Source organism: Podarcis cretensis (assembly GCF_951804945.1).
Source record: "Podarcis cretensis genome assembly, chromosome: 6".
Taxonomy (NCBI): Eukaryota; Metazoa; Chordata; class Lepidosauria; order Squamata; family Lacertidae; genus Podarcis; species Podarcis cretensis.
In genome coordinates, this window is record NC_137175.1 from 55,637,904 (window position 1) to 55,663,123 (window position 25,220).

Genomic DNA, 25,220 nt, shown 5'->3' on the forward strand with positions numbered 1-25,220 from the left:
TTGTTAAGAGAATTTGGCCGCTATTTACCTTGGCTGCATATCAATGGGTGCTCATATGTAAAAGAGAATGGCATATTCTGCGAATGAAGAAACACACAAGCTGCAAGCCCCATTTTACAACCCAAACGGATGTTTCTCCAGGCTCATAAAATGTGCCCTTTAAGTAGTAGCTGTTTTGCTAAAGCCGCTCCCACACCTGCAATGGCCTTGTAAATGAACCTGGAATATACAGTCCTAAGTCTCCTTGTAAAAACTAAGATCAACACGAGATTTACACAGTTTTATGGATTGACTTTATAAGCTAGTTTGACAATGAATCCTGCTATCAAAATCACCTCTGGCATTAATCGAGGATTAAATGGTAAGTTGAACCCGACACCACAACTTTAATTGTTGGTTAAAGAAGCTGCTGGTAAAGGATGTATGGTCAGATCCCAACAAAATCTACCCAGCAGACATTCTGAGGTGATTTCTTAATGGCAGGGGGAACTAAATCTGGTTTGTTTTGTGTGAGGAGAGCAGTTTTGTATACTGGAAGAGCAAGATCTAGCTACCTGGCCACTTTACATACCTCTTACGTTTGTTAGCAGTTTTCTGACATAAATTGATGGGAATAAATTAGGAGCATCAAAAATGGTATTCTGTATGTATGACTGTGGAGTGTATGCATGTATCTCTAGATAGATATGGAGGGGGGAATATAAATGCATACCAATAAGATCATAAAACCACAGCACATACTAAAATATACCATCAAACAAACAGAGCAACTAAAAACAACCCAGCAGCTTAAATTACAAAATGTAATTTATGTTGTGAACCACCCTGGGATCTATGAATGAAGGGCGGTATACAAATTTGATTAAAAACAAATAAATGAATAAACTGCCTAGGAAAATAAATAAATACATGAGTAAACTCAAAAAACTTGCTATATTGTAAGCATGTAGGTTGGGGCAGAGTTTGCCATCATGATTCCGTTCCGCTCCACCCATGCCCAACTCCAGCATAGGGCTAAAGTGAATTATAGGCCAAGGGGAAATGGTACAGAAGTGAAATACAGTAAGACTGCAACTAACACACATCTAACATCTGCCTGTTCAGTTTTATGAGCTTGACAAACTTAGAAGAAGAAAAAATAGAAAGGGGGCACACATCCAGGGAAAAAAGGGCTCTGGCAATCCTACCCGCTATTGTACCCAGTGTATTTTGACTACTGTATATGAAATTTTGGCTTTAGATGCAATTCCCAGAACATAACCCCTGTGTGAATTGTGGGCTTCCTGTACTTCATTACTAAAGTGCACTACAGCAGTAGGCTATTGATGTTTGAGAGTTATTTGTGCAAATGCACCTATAAACAATCCTTAGGGGCCTTCGTGCATATATGGCGAGCTGACTGGTAAAATAATCCTCAGCATCATCATCAGTTCTGTATGTGTTTCTGGAAGCCCTAACAGCACAGGAGGTATGCTGAACACTGTTGTATTACATGCCATGAAAAGATCTTTTATAATATTGCAGGACTGAGGGCTGATGGTAGGAAGATTCTCAAGACATTGTCCTGACAAGCTGTTCCAAACAGCAAGAGAATAATGTCTGGGGGGAAAGAAGCAAATTGTTTGTTTGATCTGCTGGTTGAAGTATTTTGTTGACAATCCACAAACTCATGAAAGGCAAGCGAGAAAAAGAAAAATCTTATTATAACGTTGCCTTAAGTGAGCACACGGAATAATTGTAATCGAGAAGCAGCTGATAGCCCACCTGCTGTCAACTAATCTCTTATGGTTTCCTTGCTTGGAGAGCATAGCTATAAGTAGAACCATTCCTGGGAGCAGCATCATTCCATTTTCTTTGTGTTTGGACACAGAAGGTAAGTAAGAAAAAGGGTCCTTGTTAGTTTAGTTAGACAAGGAGCCCTGCGGCTTTAGAAGTGTCTTTTAAAGGTCTTTAACAATACCTTTACAGCTAACTATAGTTGAGATAAATTTTCGGAAAATTCCCAGTTTAGCAAGTGAAATTGGGAGTGTGGCTTCGTGAAGTCCACCATGGTATTTGGAGAACTTATCAAACTTCATAGCAGCCTCACTTGGATGGTATACCTGTCTGGAATCCTTCCCAATTGATGGTGCCCTCCAGATGCTGCTGGATTACCACTCCCATCAACCCCAGCCAGCATAGTCAGGGATGATGGGATGCGTGGACCAAAAACATATGGAGAGCACTACATTGGCTACCCCTGTTCTTGGTCCAGCTATGCACTGAACCTTGTAGCTGCCATCTGCAAGCACCTAGCAGCCTGCAAATCTCTCGTGATCTTCACAGCATGCATGGTTCTTTGCAGATCACTTGTGAAGTTATCAAGGATGCTGAGAGGGCCCAGCTCATTCCATGCTATAGCCGTTTTGGAGGCCTCTAAACCCTGGGATTTAGTAATTATGCCACTGAGGAAGGCCTAGGTTATTTAAGGCTGCTGGACAGACCTAATATGCACTGGCACAATGGAGATCATGTTGACTGATACTTTGCTTTGTTTAAATTAAGTAACCCCCCGCCTGGATTCCATAGCAAACTGCAATGATCTGCTTCCCAAATGCAGTGGGGCAGATTATGGGTAGACCTGTCCTCTGCTGCTGCTAAAACACTGGCCACATTCACATACCTGCCAGCTGGGACAGCCCAGATTTAGAGAAGCTGCCTTGGCTTCTATTTGAAATCCTGGACGTCCTGGTTCCACCGCCTTGTCCCCGCCATGATGGCTGTGGAGGAGGCCTTGGCAGAGGTCTCATTGCAGCAGCAGTGGCAAAGGAGGAGGAGGGGGAGCTGGTGATGGGAAGGCAGTGGCAGCATGGTGTGGCATTGGGGAGGGCATTCCTGGATTTTGGTAAGAAAAAGTTGGAAGGTATGCATTCATACCATATATTTAATGTGTTATGGTACCCCCCCCTTAAATAATCATGGCTTCCCCCAAAGAATTCTGGGAACTTTCATTTGTTAACAGTGCTGAGAGCTGTTAGGAGGCCCTTATTCCCTTTATACAGCTCTAATTTCTAGAGTTCCTCAGCTTGTTTTATTTTTAATGAGATCTCAGTTCCTATCACAGAAGAACAGACATGGAGGAACATGAGAAGATGCCTTTGACCAAGTAAAACCATTGGTCCATCTAGCTCAGTATCTAGCTCAGTATTGTATGGGGTCTTAGGGGAGGGGTAGTACCTCTGGACATGTTGTGCTCCTTCGGACCTTCTGTGTGTAAGAGACCAAAGTAAAGTTAGCAGTATTGGCCTGTGCGAAACAATTCCTAAATCCTTATGAGAGCATTGTCACAAAACACAAATGCAGCATCCTTTAATATTTTGGTGCTTGTTTAATTTCCTTAGGTGCCTCTAGATGGCAGTATAACAGTAACAAATACATGGACAGGCTTATTTCTTCACCCATCTAGTGTGATATTGCTAGGCAGGCATAACCTTAAAGTAACACATGGATTATTCAAAAGAAGTAAAGAATTCATTTTCTGCGCTCAACATGCTGCTAATATCTTACTAGTTCAAAAGAACTTTCAATTGTCCCTATTATTATTGTATTGCATTCCAAGTTTCAATTTGTATGTCTATTGTAATGCACTTAAGGGTTATTTTGTCATGGGTGGACCCGGAATATAGTATGATGGCTTGCTGTGTACACTCTACAGTCAGATGGGTGGCATATAAATTTAATTAGTATTATTATTAATCATTTAAAGCACACAGTTCCTCCCTAAAGAATTCTGGGAGCTGTCATTCATTAAGAGTGCTGGCTCTTATGTGCTTTAAAATGTACTTTGAATGTATGATGTGTATGCAGGAGTCAAAGCCACACTCGGCTATGAAACCCACTTAATGACTGGCCCTCAGCCTGAACAACCTCACAGGGCTGTAGTGAGGATTTAAGAAAATGAGAGAGAATAATGTCTAGTTCTCTGATTTCCTTGGCAAAAAGGTAGTAATAAGGATGTAAGCACAGCACTGAGAACCTCACCTGAACAAATGCCATTCCTGGTGCTTGGACAGGAGGAGTTTTGTGTGGGGAACCTCTGGCCCTCCAGATGCTGTTTGATTTCAACTCCCATATGCTTGCTCTAGCCAGCATAACTTGGGTGTTTTAACGTGGGTGAGATGTATTATGAGCAGCCAGTCCCAGTCCATAATCTGGCTCCACTTTTCTGAACCACCTGAAGTTTCTGAGCCGAATTGGAATTATAAATTTCAAAAGCATCTCATTATAAACCCTACGGGATGTGGTTCATCTTGACCAGCAGGATAGACCATTGTCTTTATTAACGGCTCAATTTATAACCTATGTAGTCTTTCATATTCAAGTTTAGCTGATTATAGTCTCGTTGAGCCAGATTAGATAAACCCAGATATGTTAGCCTAACAAAATAGTGAGACAGGTCAGAGGTGGATTTAGGGGAGCACGACCAGTTCAGTTGCACTGGGCACAGAGCCTTGGGGGTGCAACAATTATTATTTAGAACAGGGTGCAAGATTCAGGGGGGCACCGAATTTTGGCATCACACCGGGCGCCGCTAACATTTTTGAGACCCCTAGGTCTTAAATGCACATGCTCTTATATGACAGTTTTAGTTATCAAAAGAGCTTTGGTGAGGAAATTGAACGTGTGTGTGTACACATTTCTTTATTCAATCCACACAATGTGGTTGTATATGGACTAATGGGAGGAATCACTAATTTTTATGATTATTATTGTATTATAGAAACATGTAAAAACTGGCATGTGGTAAATAGGCAATGTGCTTCTTTATTTTGTTCAGTTTATATCCTGCTTCAGAAGCCTCAGGGCAGCTATGCTCTGATTTGTCTACTTGAAAATTAGATCAGATTTTAAATTAGGTATGGTTGTGCATTAAGCAGGAAAAAAATTCTTCAATTATAAATAAAATCAGACCTTCACATTGGCTTGGGTATGAATGTTAAGACTTGATTTAGGATAGGGATATATTTTGCTGACTACCACAGCACTCCTCCTATTAGTTTGTTTCTGGATTACTGAGATACATAATATGGACACTCTTCCTTCTAGTTTCCTCTATGGGAATCCAAAAGCAATTTGTTCACCATGGAGATCCCATCTGTGTGTCTCTCACCCTACACCACAAAGATTCTGCACAAATTATACAGACATCATGTTTAAATCAAATGGGTCCAGCTCTTTGAAATGCTGTTGAACTTTTTACAGCTCACGTTTTATTTCTAGAGAGTTTCAGCAAGGGGGTAGTGGATTCAGAGCGGCACAGCAAGGATTTACCTGTTGTAAAGTAGCAGGTGTTATTAGGGCTGTTTAACACTTTTAAAATGGTATGTTTGGCAAGTGATTGTGGTCTTTTCTGATTCTGTCATGGTACCGCATCCCTTAACCACGCATATATACACAAATCTTTCCAAATGGAAACGTTGTTAGTTCATTATTGTCTTTGTATTTTCAGGTGCCTCAGTCTTTGGAACAGCTTTTAGTGAAGAACAGTAAATAGCTTTTCTAAAGGCTTTTCAGTCAGCACAACTGAAAAGCACAGTTTAAGAAAGCGCCACAATGAAAATCTAATATGGGGGAGGAGGTTGGAGTGGACAAAACAAAGTGGTATCATTTCATCCAGTGCTGGGTGCCCATGAACAGAGTCTTGCACCAGGCCCTTTTGAAGTTAATAACATGCTGTGAGAATTGAATGACTCTAAGTATCAGACTATCAAAGAAATGCTTTTTATATTATTATTGGATAACTGTAGCTTTATAAGACAATTTGCTCTTCACCTCCATTGATAAAAGCCGCTACTTAAAGCAAAGGAGAATGCTATGGAGATCAAGAAATTAGGAAGCATTTCCATTAAGTGATGATTGAAAGGAAAGTAGAAAATTACACTTTGCACTAAGAAATCCATTTAGCCATTATCTATAGTCTTCAGGAAGTTGTGCAGCCAAGCAGAAAAGGGCCCGTGGAAAGAGAATGGGAGGCACTCTGTGCAAAACTGATGCTGTAGACAGGATGAAAATAAAATAAAATATACCCTGTGGGTTTGAGTTTTGTGGATTTGTACAGCCTGTGATCTGTGAAGCCATATCAGTCTGCCTAACCGAGATTTCTTGGTAAATTCCTGCTTCTTCCAGCAAGCTATTTAGGCACTGTGGATATTTGTCAATGTAATCTGAGCTGAAACATAAAAAAGATAGCATTCTACCTTAAGATTGTTCAGAATTTGAATCTTGAGGACAAAACTGGAGTTTTTGGAAAGTTTCAGAAGAAATATATATATATTGAAATTATTGATGCCAAGCAGTTTCAGCTGATTCTGTTCTTAGGTAGCTGGATAGAGACACACATAGGCACACCAGAGCAGGTGGATTAAGGTAGGGAAAGCCATGTAGGGCAGACGTAGTCAAGTTGAGTGACTACCTGTAGGAGAAGACTGCCTGGAGAAGAATCAAGGAGAACCAAGGGGCATCTGAGCAGAAGGGGTTAGGGCAGAATCCTAGAGCAGAAGCCCTGGAAGAGGGTGTGCTGGTGTGCAGAAAGTGATAGCTATCCTCTCAAATGGTGGTAATGAGCCCTAACTTGGTTCCATTGTGTACTTGAGTGGAATTGCCAGTTACTAAAAGAGCAATGAGAAAGAGGAAATGTCAGCCCTCCCAAAGATTCTAGTAGCCAAGAGCACTTTTGGGCACAGCTTGCCATCATCTCCTTGCCCATTGAGAAGGAGAGGAAAGGCCCAGAAAATCACCACCTGTCCCTCAAGGTTCTTCCTTCCCCTTTGGACAAGTGGCCATCCCTTGCGATACCCCAGTGTTTTGTATAGGCTGACATAGAGAGTGTTTGAGGTTCCACTTCCCCCATGACACACTGAATTCAGCTTTTAAATGGCAGTTTGGTGTGCAAGAACGAAACTGTCCAGACGTTTTGTGTTTAGGACCACAGCTGAAATGCCACGACCCTCTCCATTACCTTCCCTAGGAAAGGGGTCACTGCCAGTGTTCAGTAGTTGGTCCAAACCAATTTATCAAATCACCTCATTGCTGGCCCACAAATACTAGCCACTTCTTAAATGGCACACAAAGTGAGAGGCTTGACTGGCACCCCAGAAACCAGAGGCAAGTGCTAGAATGACATTGTGCTGACACTGGGACAGGGGAAAGGTTCTGCTTTGATTACTATTTTATCTTATTTAACCTATTTATATCCTGCCTTTAGTCAAAAGATATCAAGGCAGCTAACAACATCTTAATTTTGGTGCATGGAGGCTAGTTGTACTTTTGTCTTAAACTCAGCACCCTGCAGCACAATCCTATGGACTCTGGTAGCATAGTGCTAGACTTTAGAATTGGACTGTTGGCCCAAGTGATGATGCCCTTGGTGGAGACCTGCAGTGTTTCCCCACAAGCTCACTACAATCCCTTTAGCATAAAGATCACAATAGTCATGAACTAGTCAAAGTTGAACATTCTATCTGATTTCACTGGGAAAGTAAAGCATGATGATTTAATAATGGCTAGCATTTGTAGAGCATTTTAGAGTGCTCAGAGCACATCACACATACAGTATTTCAGTAATCCTTACAACAAAAGGGAGGCGGGTGGCGCTGTGGTCTAAACCAATGAGCCTCTTGGGCTTGCCGATTAGAAGGTTGGTGGTTTGAATCCCTGCGATGGGGTGAGTTCCCGTTGCTCTGTCTCAGCTTCTGCCAACCTAGTAGTTCAAAAGCATGACAGTGCAAGTAGATAAATAGGTACTGCTGTGGCAGGAAGGTAAACGGCGTTTCCATGCACTCTGGTTTCTGTCATGGTGTTCCATTGCACCAGAAGCGGTTTAGTCATGCTGGCCACATGACTTGGAAAACTGTCTGTAGACAAACGCCGGCTCCCTTGGTCTGAAAGCAAGATGAGCGCCACAACCCCATAGTGGCCTTTGACTGGACTTAACCATCCAGGGATCCTTTTCCTTTACCCCTTTAATCCTTACAACAACCCAGGAAGATACGACTGTTATTCCCATAGTGCAGATAGGAAAAAGCTGAGAGATCAGTGCCTTGACTAAGTGTGTCTTCTGTCTATTTTCATGCCAAGTGTAGTTAGCCTTTTTATTATCCTCATAGGCTCATGTTTGAATAGAGTAATGAATTTCAGAGTTATGAATACGTAGAAGATTAACAAGTATCCCTTAAGTGTCAACATCTTTTAGAAGTTCCACAATTATTCAGTGATACAGTAAGCTTTAGCTCTTTAATGCGTTCCCTGTGATATGCTCAGATGGATCATGTCTTTGTTTTATACAAAATGACAGGCTTTAGCTTTGAATCCTCCACTTCTTTTCAGTAACAACACAAAGGCCTTTACAACAGCAGTGCAGACTTCTCCATAGCAGAACACTACCTCTTAGAATTAAGGATAATGCTAACAAAGCATCTAATCCAATGTCAGCAGAAATTAACAGAAAGATATGAATCAAGGTTTTGAATTGAGCTCCCAAATGCCATGCCTTTTGTTTCATTGCGTGTGACACTTTATTACTTCTGTATAGATGGGGAAAGGACAGATCTGGAAGGACAGATCCTGAAGCTGAGGCTCCAATACTTTGGCCACCTCGTGGGAAGAGAAGACTCCCTGGAAAAGACTCTGATGTTGGGAAAGATTGAGGGCACAAGGAGAAGGGGATGACAGAGGACGAGATGGTTGGACAGTGTTCTCGAAGCTACCAGCATGAGTTTGACCAAACTGTGGGAGGCAGTGGAAGACAGGAGTGCCTGGCATGTTCTGGTCCATGGGGTCACAAAGAGTCGGACATGACTAAACAACAACAACAAGAGGGGAAATTATCCATAAACCCATAGCATTATCCAAGTAACTACTTGGATCAAGAATGCAGCCTCAGAGAGGGCCCACGCTTGGGGACTTCCGGGTTAGCACCTCCGGTAATGGTGGAATTCCTCTGATCGGGAGGAATTTGCTTCGTGGGAATCCGGGTCTGGCCGCCACGGCGAAGGCGGAGACCCACTAAAAATCACAGGTGGGTGAAGCCTGTGAATGTGGGATTTGGCTGGCACCTTTTGCTCCTCCCCTACTCGGGGGGAGACCCGGTTTCGGGGATCCGGAGCGATGTGGGGTGAGCGGCGCGGTGCTTCAAATTGACTGCTTCTTCCACAGAGCGAAGCCCCATAGCTGTTGCCGGAGAGCGCTGACTTTTTCCTGTGGACAATTTGATCTTAAAGCAACTACCCATGAGTAGAGCAGAGAATTGGATTTTTAAACGTCTTAATTTGGTGCCGAAACAGGGAGGTCTAAAACAGGAAGTCCACCTTCCCCTTTTGTAAATAGATTGAAGCAACGAGGATGCAAGCTGAAGTCTCGGAAAGCCTATTTTAAAGGACTAAATTTCCATCAGTAAAAAATACTAACCCCCCCTTGGTGGCAGGAGAAGAGGGGGGAAATTTTGGACTGAGTATACCTGCAGGAGAGAGCGAACAGAGTTAATATACCACCGCTCCGATCCTGGAAACGGGCTGCCAACAGGACTGACGTGTTCTGGAAGGCTCATTGACCGTGATTAGAACGTTCACTGACAGTTAGTTAAATAAGAGGAATACATTGTTTCCACTGTCTCTGTCTGCGTTTAAAAAGGAGTAAAAGTAACAGAAAATTGAAACTAACTTTATTGTTTGAATTGAGTTTAAAAGGACTAATACAAATAGAAACTGTTTCCCTCTAGAGGAAGCCTTTGGAACTGTCACAAGAGTTGAGCTGGGGGAATTTCCAGCTGCAAGATAAAAACCTGTGAGATTCTGGGGACCTTGAATCGGTTAAGAATGTTGACAGAAGAGGTCTTAGTGGATGTATTATGTAAGATAAGTGACTCATTGGAACAGCTTCACAAAAAGGTGGATGTGGTAATTACCAAAATCAACAATTTGGGACAAAAAGTGAACACCAATACAGAAACTATTCAGAAACTGACACAGGAATCTACTTTGACATGGCAAACTGCGGAGAAGGCTAGGGAGAAAGTTATTGCCGTTGAACCTAAAGTAACACAATTGGAGAGAGAGAGTCCCAGCCTTACAGATGCAATATGATGACCATAAGTTGATGCCTGCTATGATCGAATTTAAAGAAAATCAGATTTCGAGGATCAGAGCCCTACCTGAACTGGAGAAGGAAAGTTTGATAGATTTCCTCACACAGGAATTTGATGATTTTTGGGACCGGGACTTGGGTCAAGAAGAGATTAAAACTGTGAGGGCTTTCGGACTTGGAAGAGGAGGGAAAAAGGAGAAGAACAAAATAAGAGACTGTTGGAACTACCAGAAGAACTTAGAAGAACAACAGTCAAGAGTGGAAATTTTGAAAGACATCCTGAAATACCTTTTGGATCTTAGATTTAACTACGGAGATTTGGTTGCCCTGTCGAGAAGGAATAAAACTATCTTTAGGTGGGAGTTTCCCCGAGATCTACTCTTTAGCCTCAGAGGAAGGAAAATGAAAATAAGATCAGTGGAAGACAAAGTAAAGCTCATGTATAAATATGAAGAAGACTCACAGAAGGGACTTGGAAAAGAGTTAAGAGCATCTGACAGAAGATCACCAGGTTGATGGACTATAGGGAATTGGCGGATATGACTGGCAGAATCCGGGACCAGGGAGAAGAGTCGGTGGAACAAGATTGGAAAAAGTTTAAAGACTATTTATAAAAATATTGTAAAATTAATGAGTGTTAGAAAAATGTTGGAAAGGAGTTATATGGCTTTAGTAGAAATGTTACAAGGAATTAAGTACAAATAGATTATTAGAGTATTAAAGGGAAAATAAGGTTAAAATATGTTAAGACAATTATATATTAAAGCGAAAAATAAGGTTAGAATATGTTAAGATAAATTACAGGACAGAAAACAGAGGAAGATGGAAAGGAATTGCTGAAACAGTTAATTAAAGTGGAATACAAAAAGGGAGGTGTGAGGAGGTCGTTGAAACAAGTAAATGAAAGTTAAGATACTGAACTTATTAGATGTGTTTTAAATTGTGTTTGTTTGGTTTTGTTAATTTAATGTTTTGGGGTTGGTGTTGTGTGGTGTTTTGTTTAATTCTTTTTCTTTCTTTTGTAGTCTTTAAAATGTTAATAAATATTATTTTTTTAAAAAAACAAAAACAGAGAGGGCCCACGTTGGACAGTTCAGGTCTTGGACTTGAACCTCTGCATCAGAAGTGACTAACCTCCGAGCCTCCACACGTTCCTAAGCTAAAACCCTTATTATCCTCTACTATTGGCCAGGCTGACTGTGGCTTCCTGCAGCTGGTATTCAGAAGCATCACTGCCTCTGACTGTACATAGTCTCCTCTGCAGCACATAAACTGCTTGCTGTTTGTTTATTGCTTTTCCTGTCTTTTCCTAATGAAACAGTGCTGCTGCTGGAGTGTTGTGTGCGTGTGTGTGTTCCTTTCTTGAAAACACTTATGCAACCATCACACTTAATTTTGAAGCCATCACCACATCCTTGTGGTTTTGGCATTCTGGAACACTCTTATTTGCCGTGAGTCAGAAGCTGAGTGCTTGGCTCTTTTAATCTTCTTTTCCAATCTGCCACCATCATTCAATTTCTTCTGCTATTTAAATCATATGGAATCAGTTTCCAAACAAGGCTCATTCTATTCTGCATATAGGATATATCTTGTGACACATAAGCTTGCCATACGTCAGGAAAATTCCTGACATGGTCTGGTTTTCGAGTGTAAAAATGGCATCGGGGGGAATTTTGCCAAATCTGCAAAACGACAGGGAAAACCCAAATGTGTGGCAACGCGATGGAAGAAAAAGCAGTGGAAACAGCTCCAAAAAATTTAAGCTACTATTTTAGGGGAGGTTTCCCAAAAAAAGCTCAGCAACTTTGTTGGTGTCAGGAATTTTAAAATATGGCAACCCTAGCGACACATAAATGAAGATGATGTTTCGTAGGAGTTTTGGATTCAAGCAAACATTTTGGTAAAGACAAAAGCTCACTTGCCGTATATGCATAGAATTCAAAAGGAAAAACCAAGTGTTCAAGATCCAATTTCATGGATAGATATTTCAGAAGTATTTCTAGTGGAATTCCATCCAAGATGGTGGTCCTATTAAGGACTGGCAAATCTGTCACTGTTAGTTTATTTCAGTTTCTCTCATTTTTCCAGTCTTATGTTTAGTTTTCCAAATTTCCACATATTGTTTTTTAAAGTGCCTGTGAAAATTAATCAGAGGTTTCAGTGTGAAATTTTCCTAATACACACATTTTCTTCAAAGCATATTTCCCCTATGTTTCCCCTAATATAATACATTTCTCTATGTTAGTTTCACCAGTTTTATGGATGCTTTATCCCAGTTTATCCATTTTTGTATGCATTACTTGGCAGGACAACTGCATTGCAAAATTCAGAGAAGTACTAATTTCATAGAATGGCTGTGTTTTGGTTCTCATCCTGTTTCAGAAATTGCAGATTAGGTAGGTTCACCTTTAAAAGCAAACTGAATCAATCCCCCCCCCCCAAAAAAAAACCTATCCTAGATGCAACATAAAGCCTGCATAGTTCCTAGAGGATTATAATAGGAGTGCCTTTTGCCAACTTTGGTTGGTAAGACATCTACATCAATTATTGTATTGTGATAGCTTGTCCGTGATCGTTCATTCACTGGTAACCTTATTGTTGGATTACTGCAATGTGCTCTATGGGTGGCCCTTGGTGTTGTTACAGAGGCTGTGCCAGGTGCAGAAAGTGATGAGTAGGTTGCTTGTGGGGACAAACTTCTGCCAGCATATAATGCCTGCTTGCAGGATTTCCACTGCCTGCCAATCTGCTAGTGGGCCAAATTTGAGGTGTTGCTACTAACATTTAACTTTGGTACACAACATCCATTTTTGGCCAAAGAGAAATGCGTGCCCCAGTATATCTTGAGAGAGAGAGAGAGAGAGAGAGAAAGAAAGAAAGTCTCCCTTCTTTTCTTTTTCCTTCCCTTCCCTTCCCTCTTCTCTTAACATAGTTATGCTGCCTTCTTAATTGAATTGGCTTTTAATGAGAGTGAATTGCTACAGGAAATGTGGCAAAAACATTTTTAAAGTAATTTGTCATCTCAACAATCTCTATCCATTAAAAAAACAGTGTAATTAAAAGCAAGCAACCCATATATTTTACAGACAAGAGACTCAAGCTGAATCTAGTGAAGTTCACTCACACAAATAGTGAAAAAAGGAAATATAGACTCAAACAACAAGGATGCCCAGGAATGTTGAGCCTAGAGCTTTGCTGCTGTGTAGGTATGACCTTCAAGGAAACAGCTCTGAGAACAGATATATTGGCACCTGAGTCTACGAGAAAAGTAGACCTTGTGGATTGCCAACATGAGAACAAGAGGAAGGGGGACAACCAGGGTTAAGAGCCAGCGGTTCCATTAAGTCCACTCTATTAAGTTACCCGGTGGGTGGCATTGCAGCCAGGCAGCCGGGCCTCAATAGTTTTCCGGCTTAGGGGTGGAAGTACGCCACCTCCACCCTACGTCATGGCCCGCCACATCACCTGTGTTTGGGGACAGCCTCAGCCAATCCATTGTAACAGAACTTGTATACTGTTTTGTTCTCGTGAAGCTGAAGCACCTTGTGTTTTTAGTGTTCCTAAATGCTTAGCTTTGGAGCATTTTCTTGATGTTCTTCCTGCACACTTTTTCCAGAGTGTCATTTCTCCGTGGCTAAAACATCCCCCTTAATGCTGATTAGTCAGCTCTAAGCTGATAGAGATAGAGACCCTGCTGAAGAAATAGTAACAGGTATTTGACCTCCCAGACCCACCCCCCAAATCAGACCACTACACCTCTGTTTATAACACATTTGAGAGGGTAGAATGCTTGAACAGATTTTAACTTGTCCATTCATTTGCAGGACTATTGGAACTGGAATATATGCAGCTCTCGAAGAAGGAGAAATCAGACAATCTGATGAAACCACAGGGCAGGCCTCTTCCATGTTCTATAAAATATTTGAGTAGTCTGGGAAACATATAGATGCCCCTTGCCCAACTGTATATGATATATACTGTGTATGATATATACAGTTTGCTGTTAAACTGATCCATGGTTCCATTTTCTTGTTCAGTGTGGCTGGACTGTCACAGATCAAGAAAGAGAGTTGAAGAGCCGTGTGACTGAGTTGTTTAAAATGAATTGTGTGACTGAGTTGTTTAAAAAATGAATTTAGTATGTTACTTTCCCCTCTCCACTTTCTCTCCCTTGCCCCCATTATTTTATAACTTATTTCTGTGATTAGGGGGAAAGGGAGTACAGTGCAAGCATAAAACAGCCCATTTACAAGCACCCCAGAAAATGAGTGGAGTTTTATTATACCTCTCAACTGCATGCTGCGAAAGGAGCTTTCGTTTCACACACAACTCACAGCTGGGTGCAGGAAGTTTAAAGTTCATGCAAAGTTTTGTTCAAATGTGTAAATCTCCTTAAGCACAGGTTATACCCCACCACCACCTCACTAAATGTTCAGAAAGCTAAGATCCTGGGTTGTAGGTGGCTTACAAGGCAGCTCCACCGTGACCCAATAATATTTATTTATTTATTGAATTTATTGCCTGTCCTTAACCCAAAGGTCCCTGGGCAACTTACATAAAAATATATAATGCAATACCTAAAAACCACAGCAAATATAAAGCATTAGCAGGAATGCTTCAGTACAGAAGAGGGGGTAGAATCAGCTAAAAAATCGGCTCACCCCACCCCACAAAAGCATTGGCAAGGCTTTTTGGTTAAATGTGAAAAAATGCATGGCTCTGGGGGATGAGAAACTTAGGCCGCATCCATGTTTGTTGAGCATTCATCCTGCTTTTTTTGCAAAGTTTGTGGGAAGACATTGTTGGCAATATATTAAGCTTTCATTCCGACTGAGATTATACAAGTTTAGTCATACATGCTATGACTTGTAGAATCAGTTGGCCCATAACTTGTCAAAAAGTTAAGAAAACTCCTTCCCCGTTCAGTTGTGATTAAAGTTTAAAGTGCTTATTGTAGCAAGACATAAGACAAATCTAAACACACCTACGACTTTAAGACAGTTCTTCTGATCTTAGAACTAAAGAAACAAGTATACAAAAAGATCCACTAGCACTTTACCATGCTAGCTCACACTGATTTGTAAAACCCACAGACAGCACCGCCACAACCACCACAGACTGCAATGCAGTATTGACTTTATTCCAGTCTCTGCATGTATGCACATTCCTGAGGTTAAGTGAGAGTGGCTGAGTCAGGACTGTCAGCCTTGTACTCTTGCTAGGCAACTCAGTGCACCTGGTGCTCTATCTCTAAACAAGATAACAAGATTCAAACATAGGAGGTGTGCTAGCTCAAGACATAGACCAAGCCACTAGTGCATTTTCACTTATTTAAAATTATAGCAACAAAGCATGTGTTCACCCACATTTTCCCATTACAGTGGTACCTTGGTTCTCAAATGGCTTGGTTCCCAAACACCAAAAACCCGGAAGTAAGTGTTCCAGTTTCCAAAGGTTTTTCGGAAGCCAAACATCCGATGCGGCTGTTGGCTATTGTTTCTGGGGTGCCTGCACCAATCAGAAGCCGTGCCTTGGTTTTCGAACATTTCAGAAGTCAAACAGACTTCTGGAGTGGATTAAGTTCTAGAACCAAGTTTGGGGGGTGCATCAAAACCACATTAATCACACAGCCTGAATTTCCCTGTATATGATGGAATCCCATCTGAAAATAGCAGCCACCTGGAAGTGCAAACAAATCTTTGTCACATAGCATGGCTGCAAAGTTTTTTTACCTTACCTTTTCACTAAGGTATACACACACACACCAATTTGAGGAGATACATGACAAGGTCTCAGTTCACTACCCTTGAAGATCTTAGTACTCTTAAATTTTATTGATAGTGATTACTTCACAGTAAATCTCATTAAACTCACTGGGGCTTTCTAGTGTGTAGGATTGCACATTGTTGGAGTGTTTGTAAATATTTAATTTTATCCAGTGCAGAGACCTGAATAAATGGGTGGATTACCGTGCCTTCTTATCCTATTCTGTAAGTCATGTTGTCTGAAACTTTTAAAACCCTCCTTTTATGATATAGTACAGATATCTGAAAAGGCAAGCACTGTTTTAAAACACCACTAAAATTCTGAACAGCAGTGTCATCTTTTTAGTTTTAACCTGGATAACACTTCATGAAGAGGACTGTGGTCCATGGACACTTATGCCATAATACTTTTGTTGGTTCTTAAAGTGCCGCCATACACTTAGTTATTTTTATTTTTGTTCTAAGTGGTAAATTAGGATGTGTCTTATCACCTTCATGTTGTTTTCAGTTTCAGTGAGAAATTAGTTTTTTCCCATGGATCAGGGACATCTGAAACAAATTACCAGGCCGGCTTCCCAATAGGACTTTCTTCTCATAGCTTTTTTTTGCACCTACAGGAGATGTGGAATGTTTCAATCTTGAATTAGTTAAGCGAAGGCTGCAGCTATCTTTTCTTCTTGGATTGGATTCAAGTCTTCAGTCATATCTCTGTGTTTATTTGTACTATTAAATACAGGGCATTCTTGCATTTTTCTCACATGCTTATGCTACTTTATAAATCTACAAGATTTTTTAAAAAAATATTACAGCATGTACTGTTGTTTGATCTGTTCTTGCGATAGAATGGATTTCACACAGTGCAGCCATATTCTGGGGAACATTTTTGTTCAATGCACTCAGCTATGCATGTTCCCCCAGCCCAAAACCACACAGTCATGGTGCACATAGATGGTCAAGGATGCAGAGAGGGCCAAGACATTTTCCCCTCATTAATCCCATATTGGGGTTGATAAAACATCCTTGGAAAACAAAAAGGGAAATTCTTAAAAAAAAAAAAAAGCAAATAGACTTCAGTTGAGAAACTGACAAATATGCACTAATGGATTTTTAACAGGATAATAAAGGCACCTGAGAACATGTAGCAATCTCATGTTATAATGTTTTTTTCTTTTTCTTTTTACATATTTATGAAATTAGACGTGAACTTACAAGAGTGGTGGGGAGAAAGAATGTAAGGTCAGTCATATGAAGTCAGACTTCTGCAACCTTAATGTGATGTCAGACCTGATAAAACTGCAAACAGAAGTCAAAGTATTGTATATGGACAATACTGGAAATGCATCTCAAATTGATTTCGTTCAATTTTTCTCAGATCACAAGGCAAGTTAAGAAATGAACACTTATCAACAGAATGGCCACTGAGAATGTTTTTTAAAATATACAAAGCTGATCTTCTTTCAGTATTTTATGATAGAAATAGTGAAAATAACTGTTTCCCAGCTGAGAATTACTTTATTATACTCTGTTAAGGATAGTTTGTGATACTTCACCTTGTTGCCTAGGCACTGCTTTAAACAAAGGATATATAATTGTATTCAAAGAGTGCCTTATACCTGAGATGCCAAGTCAACAAAGAGGGAGTGTGGAAACAACAATATTGAACACAGTTATTGTGAGTTCTTGCAGGAACATTTTTTTAAAAAAGACCTGGGTGACCCACTCTGAAAATCTGTCATTTGCAAATCTTGACTTACCTTTCTCATGCTGAAGAGGTTCTTCAACAATCAATGCACCTGAGGTTAATGTATCTTGGTAAATATTGACAAGAGGAGCACAAGGAGGTAGACAGATTCTTTTTTTAATGGCACTCTGGATTCATTTCTGAATGACAACAGTGCAACAGTTAGCATATATTTGTTGTAGTTTCACATTCAATTTATTGCTCCCCCTGAAACGTGGAATGGGTTAAATTGAGTTTAGGCATAGGTTTAGTTGAAAACAAGTCTGCATGCTGCATTAGATTCTCTGGTCTATCATTGGTCCCCAGCCTGCATAAACCATTTGAGGGAGCTCAGAGATGAAGTACTGATGATGCAGGAGAGGGTCAGTTATTTAAGCAAGGCTGTTAGACAAGCACAGTTGATCGTGTCTTGGGCGCAGACCTCCTAACCACATTGATCGAGAGAAATTGTGTGCATTTACAGCACATAGTTAAGCAATGGAATTGACTAGATGGAATGATAGCCATCAATTTAAATGGCCTTTAGAAGGTATTAGGCAAATTCATTGAGGCATCACAGGCATCTGCTTGCCCACTGTGAGAACAGGATGCTGGACTAGATGGGCCATTGGCCTGAGCCAGCAGGGTCTTCTTCTGTTCTTATAATCTTATCAATGGCTCCTAGTCATGATGACTTTATATTACCTCCAGGATCACAGGCAACATGCCTGTGAATGCCAGTTTCTGGGGAGCACAAGTGAGGAGGGAGTGTTGTGCTCAGGTTCTGCTTACTGGCTTCTCAGGAGGTATTTGCTTGGCCACTCTGAAATTGAGGTGCTGGATTAGATGGGCCTTTGGAAGAGTGCCCATTGAATCAAACTACACCTTTCCCCACCTTCCCTTCTTCCCAGTGATCAGGATACTTAAATTGCACTTTAAATATAAATATGTTGTGTTATGGTTCATATGTTGATTCAAAAAGTGTGAAGTTGATATTTTCTCATTAAAATGCAACAAAATTGAATTTATTCCCAATCTTTACATGTGCTTTTCTTCTTCTTAAATGTCACTCGGTGGGAGGCCGAAACAGAGTGGGATTTGGGTGTTGGAATTGCTTTCTCCACACTGGAAAGCAAATGGAACCTTTGGAGACGAGTGGCAGGTTTGAGGAGGATATTTGTTAGAGAAATGCTGCAGTGACAATGGCGCATCGTGTATTCCCTGCACTATAATTCCAGTCCTGATCTCTCTCAATTGCTATTTTAAAATGAAAACAAAAAATCGTAAGGATCATGCCTAATAATGCAACATCTGGAATGTTAAATCCATGATCTGTAGTTAAACACAGGGTTTGTAACTTACGGGGTGCAGCAGGTACTGTAATTGTCTCAATACGCTGAGACACAATTTTGCATCTGGATCTGCACCCTTCCTCCTTTAAACCTGGTTGGTGGACCTCAAGTTTCAAGTAAAGGGTGTGGAGGAAGGTAGATCACACAATCCAGAGGCCTTCCCATTCCTGCCCTAAGGAGCTGAAAGTTGTCCATCAACTTTGAGTGGGTCATCATATGGAACGGTGTTACTATCCTATTTAAGGTGCTATCCTAAGCACACTTACCTGAGAGTAACTGGACTCAGTTTGAATGACTTCAGGATTGCACTGCAATCCTATGTAGATATTGATTGGATTTCATTGGTTGGACATTCTTTGCTGTTATATTCTAAAGACACTCTATGAATGTGAGCGCCCAGGTCCAAGAATGAGGGTTTGCAATGCATGTTTCAGTACATGGCTCAAACAGCATACATTATGTAAGATGAGTGACTCCTTGCTAACACAAACATCTCCGATCTTCCAGCAAACAATGTAGAAATATGCATCAATGGGACGCCATTTCCGAGGGGCCAAGCTCACTTACCCCCCTTGGAATATTTTTTTTTGGAGGGAGGGATGGGAGCAGCAGCAGGCTGAGTTCAAGACAGAGGAACTGCCAGCCATTGAAATTGTGCCTATGCCACATTTGGCTCTGTCCTTGGCTCCTCCCGATGTTGTGACGGCGGCCCTCCCAATCTTTGGCACAAGTTGGCGCCTCTATGCATCAACCTATGCTTGAGATTTTCTCTGGGGTACAGATCTTTGTTGCTGTATTTTTGTTGTTGTAACTGCTTTTTACATTTGCTCATTTGAGTGAAGGTTGAATGTCCACAATTAATGGATTGTGCTTCTGTTTATTCAGTAAGCAGGGAAAGTCATGTGTAAAAGGGACAGCTGATTGCTAAACCAATTGTCTAATTTCTTGGACAAGACTGGAAAAGGAGATTAAAGGCCTATCTACACATTCAGAAGACTCACATTGCACTGTCCTTCTGGATTGTGCATCTTCATAATGCAGGGAAGGAGGCAAACAGTAAACAGTACAGTTATATGGTTTGTTATGTATGTAAAGAATAGGTTGGGGCAGAACTGAATAAAGACACATGCTCTATGGAGCTGCAATGTTCTGCAAAGAAGTGCATTCCTTTAAGATAAGGACATTCCTTTAAATAATCAATATCTGGCAATCCAAGGTTTTATTGCAGCACCACAAAGGAATGTACATTGTTTTACATCCTGCCCATGTTAGCTCTTTGTCCTGGATTTTAGTTTGCCTTCAGTTGAGCAGAACTCATGTAAACATGCTCTTAACTGGAATTGAATTAACATTAAGTCATGTAGTGTAAACTAATTTGTGGATGGAAATGTAGAGCTAAAACTCTTGATTTAGCCGTCCTTGCAGCCCTTTTCTCATAAGTGTTGGTGCAAACGGATGTACCTAGGGACAGCAGCACATTTACAATTGGGTTCACATGGTTATTTTGGGTCGCATTTTATCCATGTGAAGTAAAGGTAAAGGGACCCCTGACAATTAAGTCCAGTTGCAAACGACTCTGGGGTTGCGGCACGCATCTTGCTTTAAAGGCTGAGGGAGCCAGCGTTTGTCTGCAGACAGTTTTTCCGGGTCATGTGGCCAACATGACTAAGCTGCTTCTGGCAAAACCAGAGCAGTGCACAGAAATGCCATTTACCTTCCTGCTGGAGCGGTACTGATTTATCTACTTGCACTGCATGCTTTCGAACTGCTAGGTTGGCAGGAGCAGGGACTGAGAAATGGGAGCCCTCCCCCGTCGCAGGGATTCGAACCGCCAACCTTTCGATCGGCAAGCCCAAGCGGCACAGTGGTTTAACCCACAGCGCCACCCGTATGTCACCTTCATGTGAAGTACACCCAGGTAAAAGGACAGCATGGAGAAAGTACTTTGTGAATTGGAAAATTTGCTGAAAACTATTGCAAGCCTTTCTACACGGGTTGCACCACCCCAAAGTACCAATGTGATTACCATAATTACTGCGAAAGTCTGCCTGTGCCCTGCCAGTTTATAAGGTACCTTCTTCATGTGATGATGGGCAAGTCCAGTATGTGCTCATTCAGCAGCAGAAGATGTGACTGTGTGAACCAGTCCAGTAATGTGCATTAACATGAGATTCAGGCATGTATGTGGCCATCAGGCAGTTGCAGTGAAATGGATGATTCTGCTCTTCCAGGTGTATTGACACCACTGTTTGCCAGGACACGATAAGGCAAGATGGTGGTGAGGGGGCATCAGGTTAGTAGCGGGTGCAGATGTACGCACATTTGTGGCTGCCGCCAGCAACCCAAGGCTCCCTTCATTAATCCCAGCTTTCATTTTAGTTGTAAATTGCATGATTTTCTTACTCTTAGGGTTGCAAAGGAAACTTTGAAGCTTTGAAGTCTAACGGTGGCATTCAACCAAGTAATTGTGCAAGCACAAGGATTAGAACTAGTGCAATGACATTTCCTCCCTTCCCACATGCCCTGCACCACCCCCAAATCTGCTCTGGAGGGTTGGGGACTCATGGGGGGAGGAGACGGGGAGAACATTCGATTGTGCAAGGAGACATTCACCTTAGTGAAACATTCACCTTACTGCTACAGTAGAAACCTCAGAAATAAGGGGCAGGAGGACAAATAAATGGTGATTTTCAATGAATTATTTCCAAGCCCATTTCAGGGCAGATGTTAGATCTCACATTTGAGGATTATTTCAGACATATACAGTAGATTTTTTATGCTGAAAAAGCCCCCCTCGGCTTATACTCGAGTGAGGCGGGCGGCGGCAGTGGAGGGACGAGCGGCCCGAAAGGAGCCCTTTCAAGCTGCTCCGTCCTCCTCCACTGCCGCCACCATCAGGTTTGTGGTGTGGTGAACCGACTTATACTTGAGTCAATAAGTTTTCCTAGTGTTTTTGTGCTAAAATTAGATGCCTCAGCTTATATTCAGGTCGGCTTATACTCAAGTATATAGGGTACTTAATCTTTGGCTCCGGGGATTTTTCTTAAATAGCCCTCATTGTGACCATGGTTCCTATTCTTGCTGTAGACACTGGAAAGTAATGCTGGGTCCCACCACCACCACCATTGCTACTAGGAATGTGAATGGAAAGCTGATTTAAGAAGCCCCAGAAAAAGCGATTCGGGAGAAGAATTTGTATTGGAAAGTCCGCAATATTGTGCTATCTTACCAGAATATGAATTCAACTATTATTATTGCTGATTGAAAAGGAATATAGAAATTTTTAATTATATATTTTTTTCACTTTGGGGTTAACAAGTTTGTTAACATTTTTGCAGCAACAAAAAATAAATATACCAATTGAATAAATACACTATTTTTCTTCTTCTTTTATATATAAGAACACATATATTTTACAAAACCCCATAGCAGCATGGGAAATAAAGATCCTTCTACAAAAAGAAGATGTTAAGTCAGTGTACAAAATAAAGCTTTAGAGTTTCAAAATCATATCTGGGCCAGAGAGACATATACCAGTGAGAGGTGCTTCTTCCATTCATTCGCTCCGGAGGCCCAGGTGAAATAGTTCATTGAGAACATACACAATCCTTCTCCTCTTTTCTGGATATTGCACTTACAAATCCTTGTTTTGTCAGGAAGGATTGAGCAGATTCAACAGCAGAGATGTTGTTGCTACACAGACAGAAAGAGTTAAGAGTGACGCCATCTTGCTGCCTATGGCTGAGCTTTTGAGATGACGACGGAATGCAAGGTCTGGCTGGGGCTGCTGGTCTAGAGGCTTTGAAAACCAAACAGAAGGGTTGACTGAGATGTAGCTGTTGGTTATCCTGATGTGAGAAGGCACGGTGGTTGTCCTAGAAGAAAACACAGAAGGGCAAGGTTACAAGGTTACATTGGATTTCATGCATACCTGTCATTGGGTTTTAAAAATGTTGCTGGTGATATTCAGTGCCAAAGGCCCAAATCTCCCCTCCCTCTATTGTCCTGAAAAGGTACAATTTTCCATATGACAAAACGCATATTCAGTTGCTATGCAAATAGTGGGACAGAGGACCTAATCCATAAAATCCTGTTGCCAAACCTGGTGTTTGGGCATATATATTGAAATGAGCATAAATAAACCTAAATACACTTGGATGAACATTGAAACCATGGCCTTATTTCACGTAACTGATGGACGTGTGCTTACCATGGGGATTACTTGTCAGCATGCAGCAAGTTTTCCTTGAGGGATAAATTTGTAATTGAAAGGAAAAGGGACTGATAAATTGTAATGGTGATTCATGGTTCTGTGTAAATATGCCATATAATGAACCTGATTTGAATTTGGGGTTTTGTTCATACAATTTTCTGCATGTGCTTCCTATTTATTTCCAAAACAAAAGTCATCGTGTTGTGTGTGTTTTTTTTAAAAAAGACCTGAACAGATGTGGAGCCGATTCTATCAGAATATTCTCCATGTTGTTTTTGTAGTAGTTCTTGTTGTTTAAGGCTGGAGAACAACTAATTCGTGTTTCTCCTTTGGAAGAGGTCACTGTAATATTAACAGATAACCATGAATTTCATTAACGGTATTGTATCACATGAAAGTCATCAAAATCTTCAATGTGCCAGACTTCAAAGGAATTCTCACAATATTTTGAAATTGCACATAGCCTAGCAACACAAACTATTGAACACAATTGGTACTTAGGGAATAACATGTATTCTTAATTGTGAAGGCAGGCAAATAGGTTGATTTGTTGCCTGGGTGGTGGCGAGCTGTCGGTGATACCCCTTGCAGCAGTATCCACAGTACCTACCCTTGAAATATGGGCTGTGTTGTGTTTACTGCATGGGAATGGTGTGGGAGGCTGAGGGAGCTCCATCTTGGTGGTGGCTCTCCAGATGTGTGGGATGCTGTCACCTGTGGGATGCTGTAACCACCACCAACACAGAGCTCCCCAGCATCTCCCCACCCCACCCCACCCCAATGCTATGTTTTGGTTCTGCAGATTTCCAGCTGCCCCTAGTTGTTCATCTCAGGGAAATACTGTGTGTTTGAAAGATGGTGTCCACAGAGAATAATCAGAGGTGGTGCTTAGGTTAATTCTTAGACAACTGCAGAGGGGAGACTGCCTTGTAAAATCCAATAACCTTTGAAGCACGCCCTTGGAGTGATTACTCCATCCTCAACCTAATGATTTAAAGATGTGAGAGTCCTTTCTGATTTGGCAACAACAAGAATTTCATCCTTATTAAAACCAGTCTGTCAGGAAACGATATATCATTCTCTGAGAAGGAAAAAAACACCCACCACCCTAACTTTAGAATTGCTATAACTGTTCAAGGTTATGTAGCTGGAAAATGGCACAGATTCTCATGAAGTGTCTGTGTGGTCCTCGGGCAGGAGATGACAACATTAACTCTTCCTTTTGCCCTCCTCCCCACTACCTCAGAAATGCTTTGATGCTTTTGTAATATTTTGGGAACATCCCTTCATAATTCCATACCATGACTTACCACCACAGTCGACACAGCCTCCCTTGAAGAACCCACCCCATTTTTCATCCAAGTCCCTGGGCTGAGACAAGCCTTTCTGTGTGTGTCGTTTATTTTGCCAGCCTTTCACAGACAACCGAGGAAGAATGAATTCAATAATAGAGGCAAAGCATGGATGGTAACACTGCCTCATAAAAAGGCCTGCTTGCTGTTTCTGGGCTTACACAAGCGGTGACATTTCTTGATCTTTCAGACATGAAAAGCTGCCTTCTAACAATATGACACCATGGTCTTAGGGCTTATCCATTCCTAACTTTCCTCCGCTCTTTCCAGGCATGGTCCATGATTTAAAGCTCCATGTCTGAGCACCTTTTTTTTGTTGTTGCTCTGGAGCTTTCTCACAAAAGTGCACTCTTTTAGAGCTCAGTTGGAGCAAACATCAAGCCACAGAAAATGCTAATTGATGTTTGCTCTGATGCAGCTTCAAAGAGTGGGGGTTTTGCAGGGCAAAAAAAATCCCCAAATGCTTGGACACTGAGCATCCAAGCAGAGACTATTACCTGGAAAGAGTGTGGCAAAAGACTAGTGTGGATAAGCCCTTAATACTAGCCAAACAACATAAAGGTTAAAATACCCAATAGATTACTCCAACTCCAACTTGAAAAGGAAACGAGCTCTGACTGATTAGTGCTAGCCATCTAGGTTCTCTTGCAACCTTTAGTGTTCTGAGTACAATCCCTTTCCTACAATTTTTCTATTAAT

At 41.3% G+C, this 25,220-nt stretch overlaps 1 protein-coding gene across 1 annotated transcript in view; it reads right to left on the minus strand.

Annotated features, from left to right (window-relative positions):
- Positions 1-22,321: 22,321 nt before the first annotated feature.
- TRABD2B (TraB domain containing 2B) overlaps positions 22,322-25,220 on the minus strand; it is a 251,066-nt gene continuing 248,167 nt past the window's right edge. The window contains exon 7 of the mRNA XM_079980385.1: positions 22,322-22,831. Within this exon, the coding sequence (XP_079836511.1) occupies positions 22,609-22,831 (223 nt within the window). The 3' untranslated portion in view covers positions 22,322-22,608. The remainder of the gene's footprint in view (positions 22,832-25,220) is intronic.